The sequence below is a fragment of the Cariama cristata genome, unplaced genomic scaffold, assembly GCF_000690535.1.
Source record: "Cariama cristata isolate BGI_N322 unplaced genomic scaffold, ASM69053v1 scaffold25202, whole genome shotgun sequence".
In the NCBI taxonomy this organism is placed as follows: domain Eukaryota; kingdom Metazoa; phylum Chordata; class Aves; order Cariamiformes; family Cariamidae; genus Cariama; species Cariama cristata.
The window spans coordinates 5,009-17,880 of record NW_009603620.1 but is presented as its reverse complement, the minus strand read 5'-3'; the positions used below and the strand labels follow the sequence as shown (position 1 = coordinate 17,880).

Sequence of the window (12,872 nt, the reverse complement as noted above, 5' to 3'; positions counted from 1 at the left end):
CTGAATCCCAGAGCAGTTTATGGACTGGCTCTGTTGTAATAGCATGACTGATCAATAATATGTGGGTCCCTCAAGCGTGAAGCTTTTACCTTTTCTCTTCTTTCAGTACGGAAAAGAGCAGCTCTGCATCATTTGAGGCCAGGAAATGAACTATTTGATATCCAATAGAAACAAGAGCACGCTTACACAAACCAAGATTGCTGCAGGAATCAGTGATAAATCTTTCTTTCCTGCTTGTCTGAAACTGAAAAAGAGATTTTGATTGTTTCTGTTTTGGTGTTATACGTTTTACAAAGATTTCATAGCACTTGATAAATGGTCTAGGTGCCATGGCTAAATAAACTTAGCTGGAGACCAGGGGTCCAAATGTAGTTATGTCTCCTGGATCAGCGTTATACTTAGCTTGGAACGAGGAAATACAAGTTTTGATGTGATGGGGAGAAGGGGAAAGAGCAATGTATTAATGTAATTAGAAGGCATTGCTGTATCAGTTATTCTTGTTTCTTAAAGCCAAAACCCTGCCAGTACTGCAACATTATAGCAGCATTTATTGGAAACAAGTGCCAGCGTTGCACAAACTCTGAAAAGAAGTACGGACCTCCACACTCCTGCGAGCAGTGCAAGCAGCAATGTGCGTTTGACCGGAAGGACGATAGAAAGAAGGTCAGTATCTCTGTAAAATGAGACCAAAAAGGTAAAAGGGCTGATCACAGCGATTGTCCGTCTCCTTCACGTATTCTCTAGCATTTCAAAAGGGGGTGTCTCTTGGTTGTAAACTATTTTTCTGGAGTTGAGCTTTGCTGTGGGAGCTGCGCTTTGGAGCTGTTTCATCTTTGAGCCCCTCTGCTCCTCTGCCAGATCTACTGAGAAAAGTCTCTTGAATTTGGCCTAAGGGCAGGGGGGCTGGCAAAGGAGAAGGGGCCTCCGAGTGAAATGTGAGGTGCCTGCTCAGGGAGAGGGATGAGGAATGACATTTGTGCCGTAGCCTGAGGAGTGGGAAGTGTCATACTTCCACCAGGAATCCCATTCCATGGCTTCTGCACACCCTTTGCTTAAGAACATCGGTGCTCCTTAGGAGCAGGAACACTGTGTATTTCTAAGGCCTGCTTCCTGCAGGCTATAAACATCTAGTGTTCATTTGGGATGCTGCACTGATAATCCCTGTCCCCCTGCTGAGCCTCCTCGAGCAGACACCCTTGCTGTTTTGGTCTCCAGGGATGTACCATTCCTTGGCATTGCTTTGACCGAAATCCCACGAGAGTTAGCCTGTATTGGTGAACAGGTTCTATAAGGCAGTCTGTAAGCAAAGCTTGGCAGAGACTGTAGTTACGATAGATAAGCTGCTATTGATGAGTACTGTCTACGCTGCACCAGCCATGCCAGATGCACTTCTTACCCTTTCCAGGCACTCAAAGAATCCTTTTTGAGTCGCTGCTTGTTCATATGTGATCTTAAGCCTGAAGGTGCTTCTTGTCTTCTCTGTGTTTGGTTTGTGGGCAGGAAGCAAGACCAAAACTTCTCCCCTTCTCTTTCTCTCTCGCCTTCCAGGTGGATGGAAAGCTGCTATGCTGGTTATGCACATTATCCTATAAACGAGTCCTACAGAAGACCAAAGAGCAGTGCAAACACCTGAGCAGCTCTTCCCGGGCAAGCCTGCAAGAGAAGGAACAGTACAGTAGGCTCAGCAGTGGCAGCCACTATAACAGGTAACCTGCACGGGCTTTTGTTATCATGCAGGGTGAGCTTGCCTCTGGGATGAGCAAAGAGGGTGCCTGGCTGCTCCACGTTCTTTGGTGTGCTTCCTAAAGGAACTGGGAGAAGTGCCCAGGAGCTCGGTACCTTGGTGATGGGTTTTGGCAGTTGTCTGTTGTTCAGGAGAAGCTGGCTAAGTCAGGCTTTGCTAGTTTGCAAACCTTGCTGTGCTGGAGTAGACGCGTAGTCCCCAACAGTGCTTCTTAGTGATTCAACTTACTGAACTTGTACACAATTAAAGCTAAATTGCATTTGTAAAATGTAATGATTGAAATGTAGATTTTAAGCATGAGTTCTTCACCTACGTACTGATCTGACGCATTGTTTGTTTCTGTTTATTTTTAGTCTCCAGCTACCCTTCAAGGAATGAATTTTTTATCATTCTTTCTTGCGCTAGGAAATATTGCTTCAATAGGTTCAAAGTGGGTGGGAATATTTATCTGCTTCTCTGTCTTAGACTGCAAGTCATTCAGGTTCTGACATACAATTTCCTTGTTTTTCTAGCCAGAAAACCTTATCCACCTCTTCTATTCAGAATGAAATCCCAAAGAAGAAAGCCAAGTTTGATGCCATATCTGCAAATGGTGACAGGTGAGCCTGTTACATGGGGAAATTGTGGGTGGGCAGTCTTGTTTGCTAAGTTTATATAAGACAGAGCTCTGTGCGAGTAGCAGGAAGCTCTGATGCTAGAGCAGGATCTCGGACTTTGGGACCTCGAGGGGCTGCATGAGCAGCTTTCCAGAACCTGGCACGCCAGTGTTATTCGTCATTTAAACATAGGTTTGAGGAGGAAAAGAATACACCTAGCACCTGTACCTGCTAGAATAGAAGCTGCTTGTTGGCTGAGCTTCCCAAGAGAAAAACTGCAGCCAGATCAGCTTTATCCTCTCTCTGCAGTTACACGGAGAGGGGGGCTGTTGGCTGCGCAGATTTTGTGCTTTTTGGGGCGATCAGACTGATCTGCAGGGAGACAGCCTCAGAGGAGAGGATCAAAACCCACCTCCCATTTCCCCTCTTGCCTTCTGGGGGAGGGATAAGCAATCACAAAGCTTTGCTTAAAAGCATCCGATCCCATTCTGCTGTCACAGTTTGTGCTGGATTATCTTGACGCTGGCTGCATGTGCAGCAGAATGGGAGTCACTAGCAGAAACAGGAGATTGAGATGGATTTTTAGTTTTTACAGTCTTGTACATGCATATTTTCATTCCTGCCTTTCCTCTCTGATTCTCAGCGTTCCTTCCTCTCCCGAGATGCTTTGTCCCCCTATCCAGAGTGCCCCGTCCACGTTGGCGCAGTGGGCTGCTTCCCAACAGAGTCTCGGTGCCCACCATTGTCCTGTTTCTCAAGGCACTGACATCCTGAAGTGAGATCACCTGTTGTTTTCTCCCCCGTTGCCCTCCCTCCCTGGGAACTGCCTCATACACGGAAACTGTCCCTCTCGATGGATCTCTTTCCAAACAGCAGTGAATTGGCAACACGGATCAGAGCGTAGGCTTGTTAGTACCAAAGGGTCTGTTAAAGCCACTGGTAATTAATTAATCCCTACCTGCCTTGTATGTCTTTTCTTTGAGATCACAGATTGCATCGCTCTTATAGATACTATTGACACCTTGTCAGTGTTGGTAATATGTGAAATGCTATGCTGGGAAATAGAACTTAAATAATTTTATAGGGCAGTAGTTTCCACAGAGTAGTCTACGAGACCGTTTATCATCTGAACAGTGTTTTCAGTTAAAAATTGGAAAAATTTAAGGATTAACTGTGGCTTGGGAGCTGTGGCTGAGTGCGGAGTGGTCAGAGAATTCATCTGCGTGCCTTCAGTGCTGGTGGAGCTGGAGGAGAGACTGGAGACAGGTCCGTGGTAGAACTGGTGCAACCCATCAGTGCTGCTGCAGCTTTTCCTCTAGAGAGGTGGCTGCTGTCTGGGCTGTAGGACAGCACCAGGTATTTTTATCTGCTCACTAAAGCCTGGGCTGAGACCTAACAACTCATTGTAATACCCCTCTTGGCTTGAAAATATCCAGGAAGGAAAAGGTCCCATGCTCTGGCCATCAATTGCTCAGCCATTCGTTTGCAAAACAGGAGCATGTATTAGAGGAATCAAATGCCTTCATTTTACTCTTGTGTCAGATGTTGTCAGTCTGGCTCCTGCCAAGGCTGTGGTCCTTGCCACAGACTTTTTTTTGATAAATCCCAGTAACAAACTCTGTAATTTTAGTAACTACTGAAGAGCTCCAGCAGCATGCTGTAGAAAAGGCAAGCTGCAGAAAAGGCAAGCTGCAGCTGCCTTAAATAGACGCATGGCTGTGTTTCTTGAGTGGAATAATAACGATGTTCATTAAGTGTGTTTTTGAAGTTGCTGGGGTTTTTTTGTGAGGATGAACCCCTCAAAACCCTTCCCTCTTGCACCATGTTCTGTAAGATTGTCCCCCCTGGAGTCTGGGTCACAGCCCGAGTGCAGAGTTAGGGTCTGCTGCAGCACAAGGATGTTTTCAGCAGCAGCACAGTCTGGAGTGGGGTGATACACAACCAGCACAGCCGCGACTTTCGTACAGTGTGTCTTGGCTCCAACCAAACTGCTGATGCAGCCTTCAGCTGGGTGAAAAATGGGCATAATTGAGCTCAGTTGACTTTGGCAACACCTCCAACAGGGTCCAGCTTATCTGAAATTGTTGCTCCTTTTTGGATACACTAGGAATTCCTTTACCGTGCCTTACTGAATTCCCTCTGTATGTTTTTGTTTACATATTTCGGAGTGGATGTTGCTCCCAATGACTGTGATACGGGGACTGAGCGATTTCCAATGGCCATTTAATGAGTGGCATTGAATGGTTTGTTCTGGGTGAGCTCTGGGAGGAGCTAACAGCAGTGGCCCTGCTGCACAAGGAGTAGCTTTTCCCCGCAGTGGTTCTCAGCACATCTTGCAGCAGATCTTGCCCTACTAATCCTCCTCTCCTACCAGTCCTGGGCTGCCCCTGCATATGTGAGCACCCTGGCCTCACCTCCAGCCTCTGGTGCTGTGCTGGTCCTGATTCGGGCAGTGCTTGGGATCCCCATCATCTTGTGCAAACGTGGTTTTATGTTACAGGCTCTGCAGATGAACACGCTGCAGTCTCTTCTCCTGTGACTATAGACAAGGTGCTAAATTGTGCTTTTAACACCAGGCAGTGACAAGCGCTACTGACTGAGCTGGCTGGGGGAGGGCAGCGATGCCGGAGGATGCTGAGCAACAAAGTTCATTTAGTAAAAAGATTCTCGTTTGCGTAGGAAAGTCCTGGCATACGCTTAAAGCACAGAGACTTGGGCTGAACGGCGCCTGCTTTTGATGGTGTTAGAGGAAGCGCGAGTTCAGATGCTGGTTCCTGTTGGCCTGGATGGATATTTGTGCATGGGGGATATTTTTGTCTAAGATGAAACTTGGTTGCTGGTTCAGTCAGCCTGGTCTGTGCTTCTTTACGCTAGCCTGACTTGAATAGCAAAATGGATATTTGTGCATGGGGGATATTTTTGTCTAAGATGAAACTTGGATGCTGGTCAGTCAGCCTGGTCTGTGCCTCTTTACGCTAGCCTGACTTGAATAGCAAAATCTTTAAGCTTGGCATGTGTTTTGCCTAATTTCAGCCATTTAACAGGTGTGGAGTTTAAGGCAGTCATTTTTGTTTCTTTTCCACTCAATAGAGAGAGGCAGGTGTCTTTGGAAGCGTTCCATGTTTTTTCCTCTGTCTCCACTGAAAGCAATGGGAGCTCATCAATTCACTTGAATTAGAGGCATGCATTTTAGACTGTTTGAACATGGAGAGTGCATGTCCCCCTGACCTATTCTGAGAGGCTGGGATCCTGGGTATGGAGTTTATTTGTGAGGGAAAAGCCTTTTTCTTTTGTTTGGTTGATGGTTTTAATTCTTAATCTGTTTGTTAAAGGAATGGAGTGTCTTGTGTTTGGCAATTTTCCTTCTAATTTTGGAGTCTCAGACTGCTTCCTTAATGCAAGGTTAAAGACAGAGAAACCTTTCATTACTAACTTGTCAGTCTTTTGGGAAAAAAAAAAAAGGGGGGGGGGGAAGAAGCTACTTCTTTAATTAGCACCTTGACACATTTGAGAGTGCATTTTGCAGCAACTGGACAGGAAAATACCTGCCTGTGCTCACGTACTTGATGGGAGGGGATACCTGGACACTCTGAGCCCACCGTTACCCACTTGTGGGTCCGACCCCTGGGGCAAGAGCAGACCCTCGAAGCCCTGGGGTCGGGTACTGGGTTCTGCCCGCAGCTGTGGAGTGGGAGTGCGGCTCTGTGGAAGCTGGTGGCCCTCCTGGCTGTCCCTTCTCCCCGCTGGGTGGCAGGGCCGGCTCTCACCTTCCCGGCTCCACAGTGTGCTCTGCAACAGGAGCTGCCAGGGAGGGAATTTTTCCTGCCGGAGCTCCTCAGGGAAACTTGAGCATCTCCCGGCTCTGTTGATCACCCCAGGACACGGCAGGAGGGAAGCTTGCCTGGGCAAAGGCATGGTGTAAGCAAGAGTTTGTATTTAGCCAGAGGGAATCAGTGAGGAAGCCTTTTTTTCTCTGTGGAGGCTGCTTTTTTTTTTTCTTTCTTTCTTTCTTTCTCTCCTCCCCAGCATATTTGCACTGAGTGGGAAATTAAACCTACTGTTAGTAACATGCTTGCACACAGAAAGGTGCTGGAGCACCCACCATCATCTTGCACAGCCTCCACTTGGGGAAACTGTACTCGGGAACAGTTTTAAAATGGAGGTATTCTCTGCTAGCGTGTGCGTGTGGACTTCTTCTGCACTCCAGAGCTGCCCAGCATGACAGGCGCAGTGCTAGATCCAGTGTACCCAGAGACCTGCCACATCTTGTGGTGGGGGCTCTGCTGTCAGCATGTTTTAACTGTGCAAGACTGTTCCACTGTGGGCTGTCTCCTACAGACCCTCAGTTCTGAGTTTTCCTTTGCCAAGGTTTCTCTTCCCGTGCCGCAGGGCTATCCTGTGACTTTCAGATCTGTGAAGCTGTCCCTCCGTAGTTTCCCGCTGTTGGTCCCCAGCACAGTGGTGGAAAAGAGCCTTTTCTTCTGCCACGTCCTTGCTAACCAGTCCAATTAATGCAGACTGTGCTTTTAATTAGAAAATGGATTATTTCCAGGCATTAGAGGAGACCCCCGTGTGGGGTGAGCTGCGGGTACTCTCTGCCTCGGTGTACAGAAGAGAGGCAGCAGGTCGGGTTCAGACCATGCCATCCCCAGTCTGCTGCAGCTCCCAGCTTTAGCGCTGAGTGCAGGCTTTGGGATATGTGTTGACCTGCTCTGGAGGCTTTCAAAAAATGTCAGGCTTCAGGTAACCCTGACTCTTTATCTTTATAGCGGCCGTGCTGTCTGATAACGGCTGGACTTGAAGTAATCTTCTAAGTCAAGCTTTGTTGTCTTATTACTGTTAAATTTTTATACAGCAATTTCAGGTGTGTGCGGCTGGGAGTGTGCTGCCCTTTTAGCACCAAGAGATAAAAATCAGGCTTACCATTACAGCGGTAAGGAACAGAAGGCAGGCAAAGATCAGGTGAGCTCTCTGGGCCTGTGGCTGCAGTTTATCGTATCTTATGATCTGAAATATTCGTGTAGTGCAAGACTGTGCGTGGCTGCCCAGACACTGGGTGTCTCGTAGGGAGATTTATGAATTACCGGTGCAGGAGAGCGCCTCAGGTCCAGATAAGTTTTCAGCTGGTTGCTTAGGTTTAGGGTACCTGGTGGCATACAAGTGGTGTGCTCAGCTATTTCTCTGTCTTCCTGGAGAGTCTTTCCTGCTCTGGAGTGGTAATGAAGCTTCTTCCTAAATTGTTTTAGCATAGTGAATCAAAATACAAAAGTCCAGCATGTTTCTTTACCCCTTTTCCCTGCTGAGGAGAGTGCTGACTTTAATCTAGGTGTTTCCCTTTGCTTTGTTTGTTTAACTTGGAGGTTATTTGTTTCCCTTTCATGTTGCCTCCTTGCCAGAATGTTTGTTTACATTTAGTGAAAAGTTTTGCTGTACGTCCAAGGACTGCCTGTGAGCAAAGCGAGTTCCTAAGTGGTTGCATAAAGTTTCGTTAGCTCTCTGATTGCTGTCCTCAGCTCTTTGGTTTGAAAAAGGATCCTTACTGTCTGAATGGTTGCTGCAGATGCTGGCCGATGGTCACCCATAGCAGTCCCATGTCCCTGCTGATTGTGCAATAATACAACTTGATACATCACACGTAATCCCTGTTGCCTGTCCTACCATGTGTTTCCCAAATTCCGTGTGGCATCCAGGGCAGGGATACAGGTTACACCTGCATTCAAGGAGTGTTTGGAGGACACAACGTGTGTCATGAAATGGTTCCCATTCTCCTTCGAGTGCCATCTGTGGGAGTTGCCCTGCCTCAGTGAAGAGAAGGGGCGGTGATGAGCGTCTTTCCCTGTTCTTTGCTGCAGTTTTTCTCCGGACCTTGCCCTGGACTCTCCTGGCACTGACCACTTTGTTATCATCGCCCAGCTGAAGGAGGAAGTGGCTACTTTAAAAAAGATGCTGCACCAGAAAGATCAGATGATTTTGGAGAAGGAGAAGAAGGTACAGCCCTTGGCTTGCTTTCCCCCGCAGCATGCTGACATGTTCACACAGATCACACTCCAGCAGAGTCTGGCTTTTTATCTTGGAGTGAGCAAGAGAGTTCCTGGCTGTTTCCAGGCTGCCTCCTTTCCAAAGTTAAAGAGGCTTTCTGGTCCCGCCCAGGAGATCTCATTTCATAAAGGTCATTTTCTGACCAGTGTCTCGGAGACCTCCGTGTAGAGGCAAGACTCAGGAAAAAACATGCTGCTCCTTGCAGAAGGACAGTCCTGGCCGCTCCTGCTTCTCTGTGCCGCTCTGTGATACGGTTCTGGTCTCGTTGCGCTCCCCCAGCCCACCCCAGCATGTTTCTGAACTCATCCAGTCTCACACAATTTCTGCAGAGGCATTTTCTGTGGCAGGCTGTGTCTGGGGTGAAGGCATTAATTTCTTCTTCCAGCTCACTTGCTCCTTCCTGGTTTATCTGCAGATCACAGAGCTGAAAGCTGACCTGCAGTACCAGGAGTCGCAGATGAGGGCAAAGATGAACCAAATGGAGAAGACACACAAGGAGGTCATGGAGCAGTTACAGGTGACAGCATTTTTGTTTTAATTTGCTGAGCTGTGCTGTACCCAGGAGTGACCAAGGACACTCCTGATCAGAACACCCTGTGAGCTTCTGCGCACACAGCTCTGCTAACGCCTCTCAGCCCTGTCCTACAGCCTCTCTGCTCTGCCAGGCAAACCCTTCCCTGGTTCTCTACCAGGCTGCAGCGTGTCCTAACCCCTATTTATATCCTCCTTGCTGCTCTGTACTCGGGCTCAGACTTAACTGTATTGTAAAGTGCTGTGTTGTGTCCCCTATGGACTAGACAGGAGCCATCAAACTTATTTTACCTATTGCCAAAATCAGGTTTGAACCTGTTTTTCCAGGCTGCAGAACCTTTGTCAGCTCCCTGCAGCGCATAGCTCTTACTGTGATTTATGTCACCAGTTAACCAGAGAGAAGAAAGCTTAAGAAACAATTGGCAGTTCCTTTAGCACTGTATCTCTGTAGTCCAAATAAAGAAGTCCCTGAGCTCGAGGGAACAGGGAGAGCAGGATTTCTTGTCATGGCCATGGAGACACGAGGCAGACTATCGACATGAATATCCTCTGAGCCACCGAAGAGATCAGGTCAAAGGGGAACTGGTTACAGGGAAGAAATCAGACACAGAAATGAACTTTGCACCCTTTAATTACTCCGGGGTATATAATGATCTAAAGCCCTCGCAATGAGAAATGGGAGGGGATAAGACAAAAGGCTTATATTCCCCCTGGGAAAACAGCCCTTCCTCCACCAGCACACACCCAAGTTAACTATCCGAAGAGATCAGGTCAAAGGGGAACTGGTTACAGGGAAGAAATCAGACACAGAAATGAACTTTGCACCCTTTAATTACTCCGGGGTATATAATGATCTAAAGCCCTCGCAATGAGAAATGGGAGGGGATAAGACAAAAGGCTTATATTCCCCCTGGGAAAACAGCCCTTCCTCCACCAGCACACACCCAAGTTAACTATCAGAGGGGCGGACAGGTTTTGGAGACTACAGCCGCTGTCAGAAAGCTGGTGCCTGTGAGATCCCCTTCACAGTGCAGGTTCTTAAGCACTGCAAGCCTGTCTGAAGGTTGGAATATCTGTGTGTGGTGTGCAGAGGGCTGGATGTGGTTCCCCGCTCCTCGTGAGCTGAGAGGCACTGATGGTTTGTATTTGAGGGACTGGGAAGAACCAGAGCCTTCTGTCTCTGTTCTGCTTTATTGATCCTGCGCTGCCTGTGTCAGCCCAGAGCTGTTTCTATCTCGTAGCTTGGGGTGGCCTGCAAAGAATGAGTTGGTTCTTACTCCAGATCTCAATTTTCTGTTAGCGCAACCGACCACTTTTTGTTTGCCTTGAAAGCCTTGGCCGTGAGGTCGAGGGCTGAGTGGGAGGTGACCCCCCCCCTGCTTCCAGTGGTTTCCCCAAGGCAGGGCACGCTGGTTGCTGGGTGTGCGTGGGAACAGTACACCCTGCTGCTGCCTTTGCTGTAGCTCAAAGAGGATGTCTGCCTTGGAAGCTGTCAGATGCTTTCCAACAGCCTTAAACTCGCTCAATTCTGAAAAGAAAGAGGAAACATCAAACCCACGAGCAGGTTTGCCCGCAGCCACGTGCCTCTCCTGGGTGGAGAGGGGTTTGCATGTCTGTGCCATGCCCTACGTAGCTCGGACGGGGACTGCCCTGAACTCGTTCTCTCTGGTGTCCGAATGTTTTACTTCAGCTGGTATTGACTGAGGCTCTGGAAACTTTCTTCACTAATTCCAAAATAAAAGTTCAAATCCTCTTGGTGTATTGTAGGTGCCTTGAAGTCTTCATATGATTCACTTTTTGAACATGCTTTTGGTTTTTTATTATTTTGTCTTTGTCTTTACATGGGGGGGAAGCAGGAGTTCCTGTATTCTTCCAGTCTGCAGGAGGCAAAAGAAGCTGCTTTACCACGTGCAGCACTGGAGCAGAGGGTTTAACTCCTCTAATAACCCTTTGCATATTCATTCATTCACTGGAAACTAATGCCGAAGAGCTGTACCTGGCTTCACACGGGTTTTACCCGTTATCCTACAGCTATAGCATGATTTACTTCATAGACTGGAGGAGAGTGAGCTCAGAAGTTTGGTGAAAGGGGCTAGGGAGCTGGTTCATAAGTTGCCATGATTTTTAATTTGGTGCAAACCAGAGAGACTGTACGTTGCTACGTGTTGGTGCTCTGATGGGTTTGGAAAGCTCCTAGTAGGGATGTGGGGTCAGTACAGAGCTGAATCCTGGTAAAATGTTGGTGGCGTGTGAAGAAACGGCAGGTGAAGCAAAGCTGGAGATGAGTGAGCTGCTCCACCCTGCTTTTTTGATAGAAGTGAGAGTGTGAGATAGGGAAAGCTGGCCTTCAATTCACTAAAACAAGAATTAGGATGGGGGCTTGAGTCACCAGAGTTTTATTCCACTGTGTCTTGTGCTGTCAAAGCACGGTGGCTGGTGGAAGGGGAAGGAAGGAAAGCTGACCTCAGTGCGTGTCCTTGGCTGGTTTAAATGCGAGTTGCGCGTTTGTCACCTTTCACCGTGGAAGCTGTTAACTTTCAGCCCACTTCTCGGTTACGGCGAGGGGGAAGGGATGAGAAGAAGAGCCCATTCTAGGTGGTTAGGGATGAGATGCCGGACTTGAGCTCGTGCTGTGATGCCGCGCAGCAACGTCTACCTCCTTTTTCATCTGCGCGCAGGATGCCGGCAGCTTCTGTCCAGGCAACCCTAGGATCCCAAGAACTAATGATGATGCGTGCCATTAAATACCCATTTTCACTGTGTTTCCAGGCCAAGAACAGAGAACTCCTGAAGCAAGCAGCTGCCCTATCGAAGGGCAAAAAGCCTGAGAAGTCGGGAGCAATAACCTCCCCTTAAAACCAAACCCCCAATCTGGGAGCTTTATTAGCCAAGGAGTCTAGGAGACCTGCCTGATCGCTGGAAGCCAAAACCTCAGTGTTGTCACTATCCCACTGCCGTGGACTCGATGGAAACGCCTGGTGTGTGTTGCCTTTTGACAGCATGCTTGAGTGTGTCTGGTTTTGATCTCTGTTGAATACCGGTCTGTATCACGGTGATCCACGGGGAGAGGTCCTAGCCATCCTAAATTTCCCTCCCACCCCTGAAGTACTGCTTTCTGGAAGTCGTCTTTTCCTAACCAGTTACTACCACTGCCAACCCTTTCTTTTAGCAAACGGGAACCTGCTGCGTTAGAGACTTCTCGCTGGTTCCCAGCCTGCTGCTGTGAGGCAATAGCCGTGGCCAGTTCTTACGCAGATAAGACAGGAGCTGCGTGTGGTGGGAGCTTGATTTTTCTTGAACTGTTCCCTCTTCAAAAGGAAGCTGATAAATCACCAGCCCAACAGATGTTACTGGAAGGTTGTGCCACTGCTGAGAACGGTTGATCCAGCTTTTTGAAGATGCTTCCAAAATGGGGGCTATGTATTTATCTTGGAAGTTTTTTGTTTTGTTTTGTTTTTTCTTTTTTTCTTCTTTTCTATGTCAACTTGGCAAACCAAACTGCCTGGTTTTGTGTTTTCTTGTTTTGTTATGATAGCTTTTGGGTTGGGAGCCAGAGTGTAACAATACAGACCCAAACCCACCCCATATCCCCCCCACCCCAGTGTCCTGGTTACTTGGTGACCTTTGGGGCTTTGATGACTTCTGCAGCTTGATGTGATCAAGTGTCTCTTACGCCATTTCTTTACACGAGGGAGAGTTCAAGGCTTGGACGTTCCCTCTGCTCCCCTCAGTCCCTGGGTTGAGCTCTCCCTCTTCTCCCCCTTTCCCTGCCCCATAGCTCCCTTCCAGATGCAGAAGCAGGGGCCGGGTTGGCTCTGGGAAAACGCTTACTCAGGCAGCGACCCAAGCCAGGGAGTGTTTCTTGGGGCTCTCCAGGGACATTTCTCTACTGCTGATTAAAAGCCAGCAGAATAAAAGGGCTATGAAAGTTCCCTGTAACAGGGATGTGCATCTCAGAAACA

At 48.1% G+C, this 12,872-nt stretch overlaps 1 protein-coding gene across 1 annotated transcript in view; it reads left to right on the top strand.

Annotated features, from left to right (window-relative positions):
* Positions 1-12,328, top strand: part of FAM76A (family with sequence similarity 76, member A) — a gene marked incomplete at its 5' end in the record, with an annotated part of 13,352 nt that extends 1,024 nt beyond the window's left edge. The window contains 6 exons of the mRNA XM_009695277.1: positions 511-663; positions 1,549-1,706; positions 2,257-2,343; positions 8,193-8,328; positions 8,795-8,896; positions 11,680-12,328. Coding sequence (XP_009693579.1) covers positions 511-663; positions 1,549-1,706; positions 2,257-2,343; positions 8,193-8,328; positions 8,795-8,896; positions 11,680-11,766 — 723 coding nt within the window. The remainder of the gene's footprint in view (positions 1-510; positions 664-1,548; positions 1,707-2,256; positions 2,344-8,192; positions 8,329-8,794; positions 8,897-11,679) is intronic.
* Between the last annotated feature and the right edge of the window lie 544 nt (positions 12,329-12,872).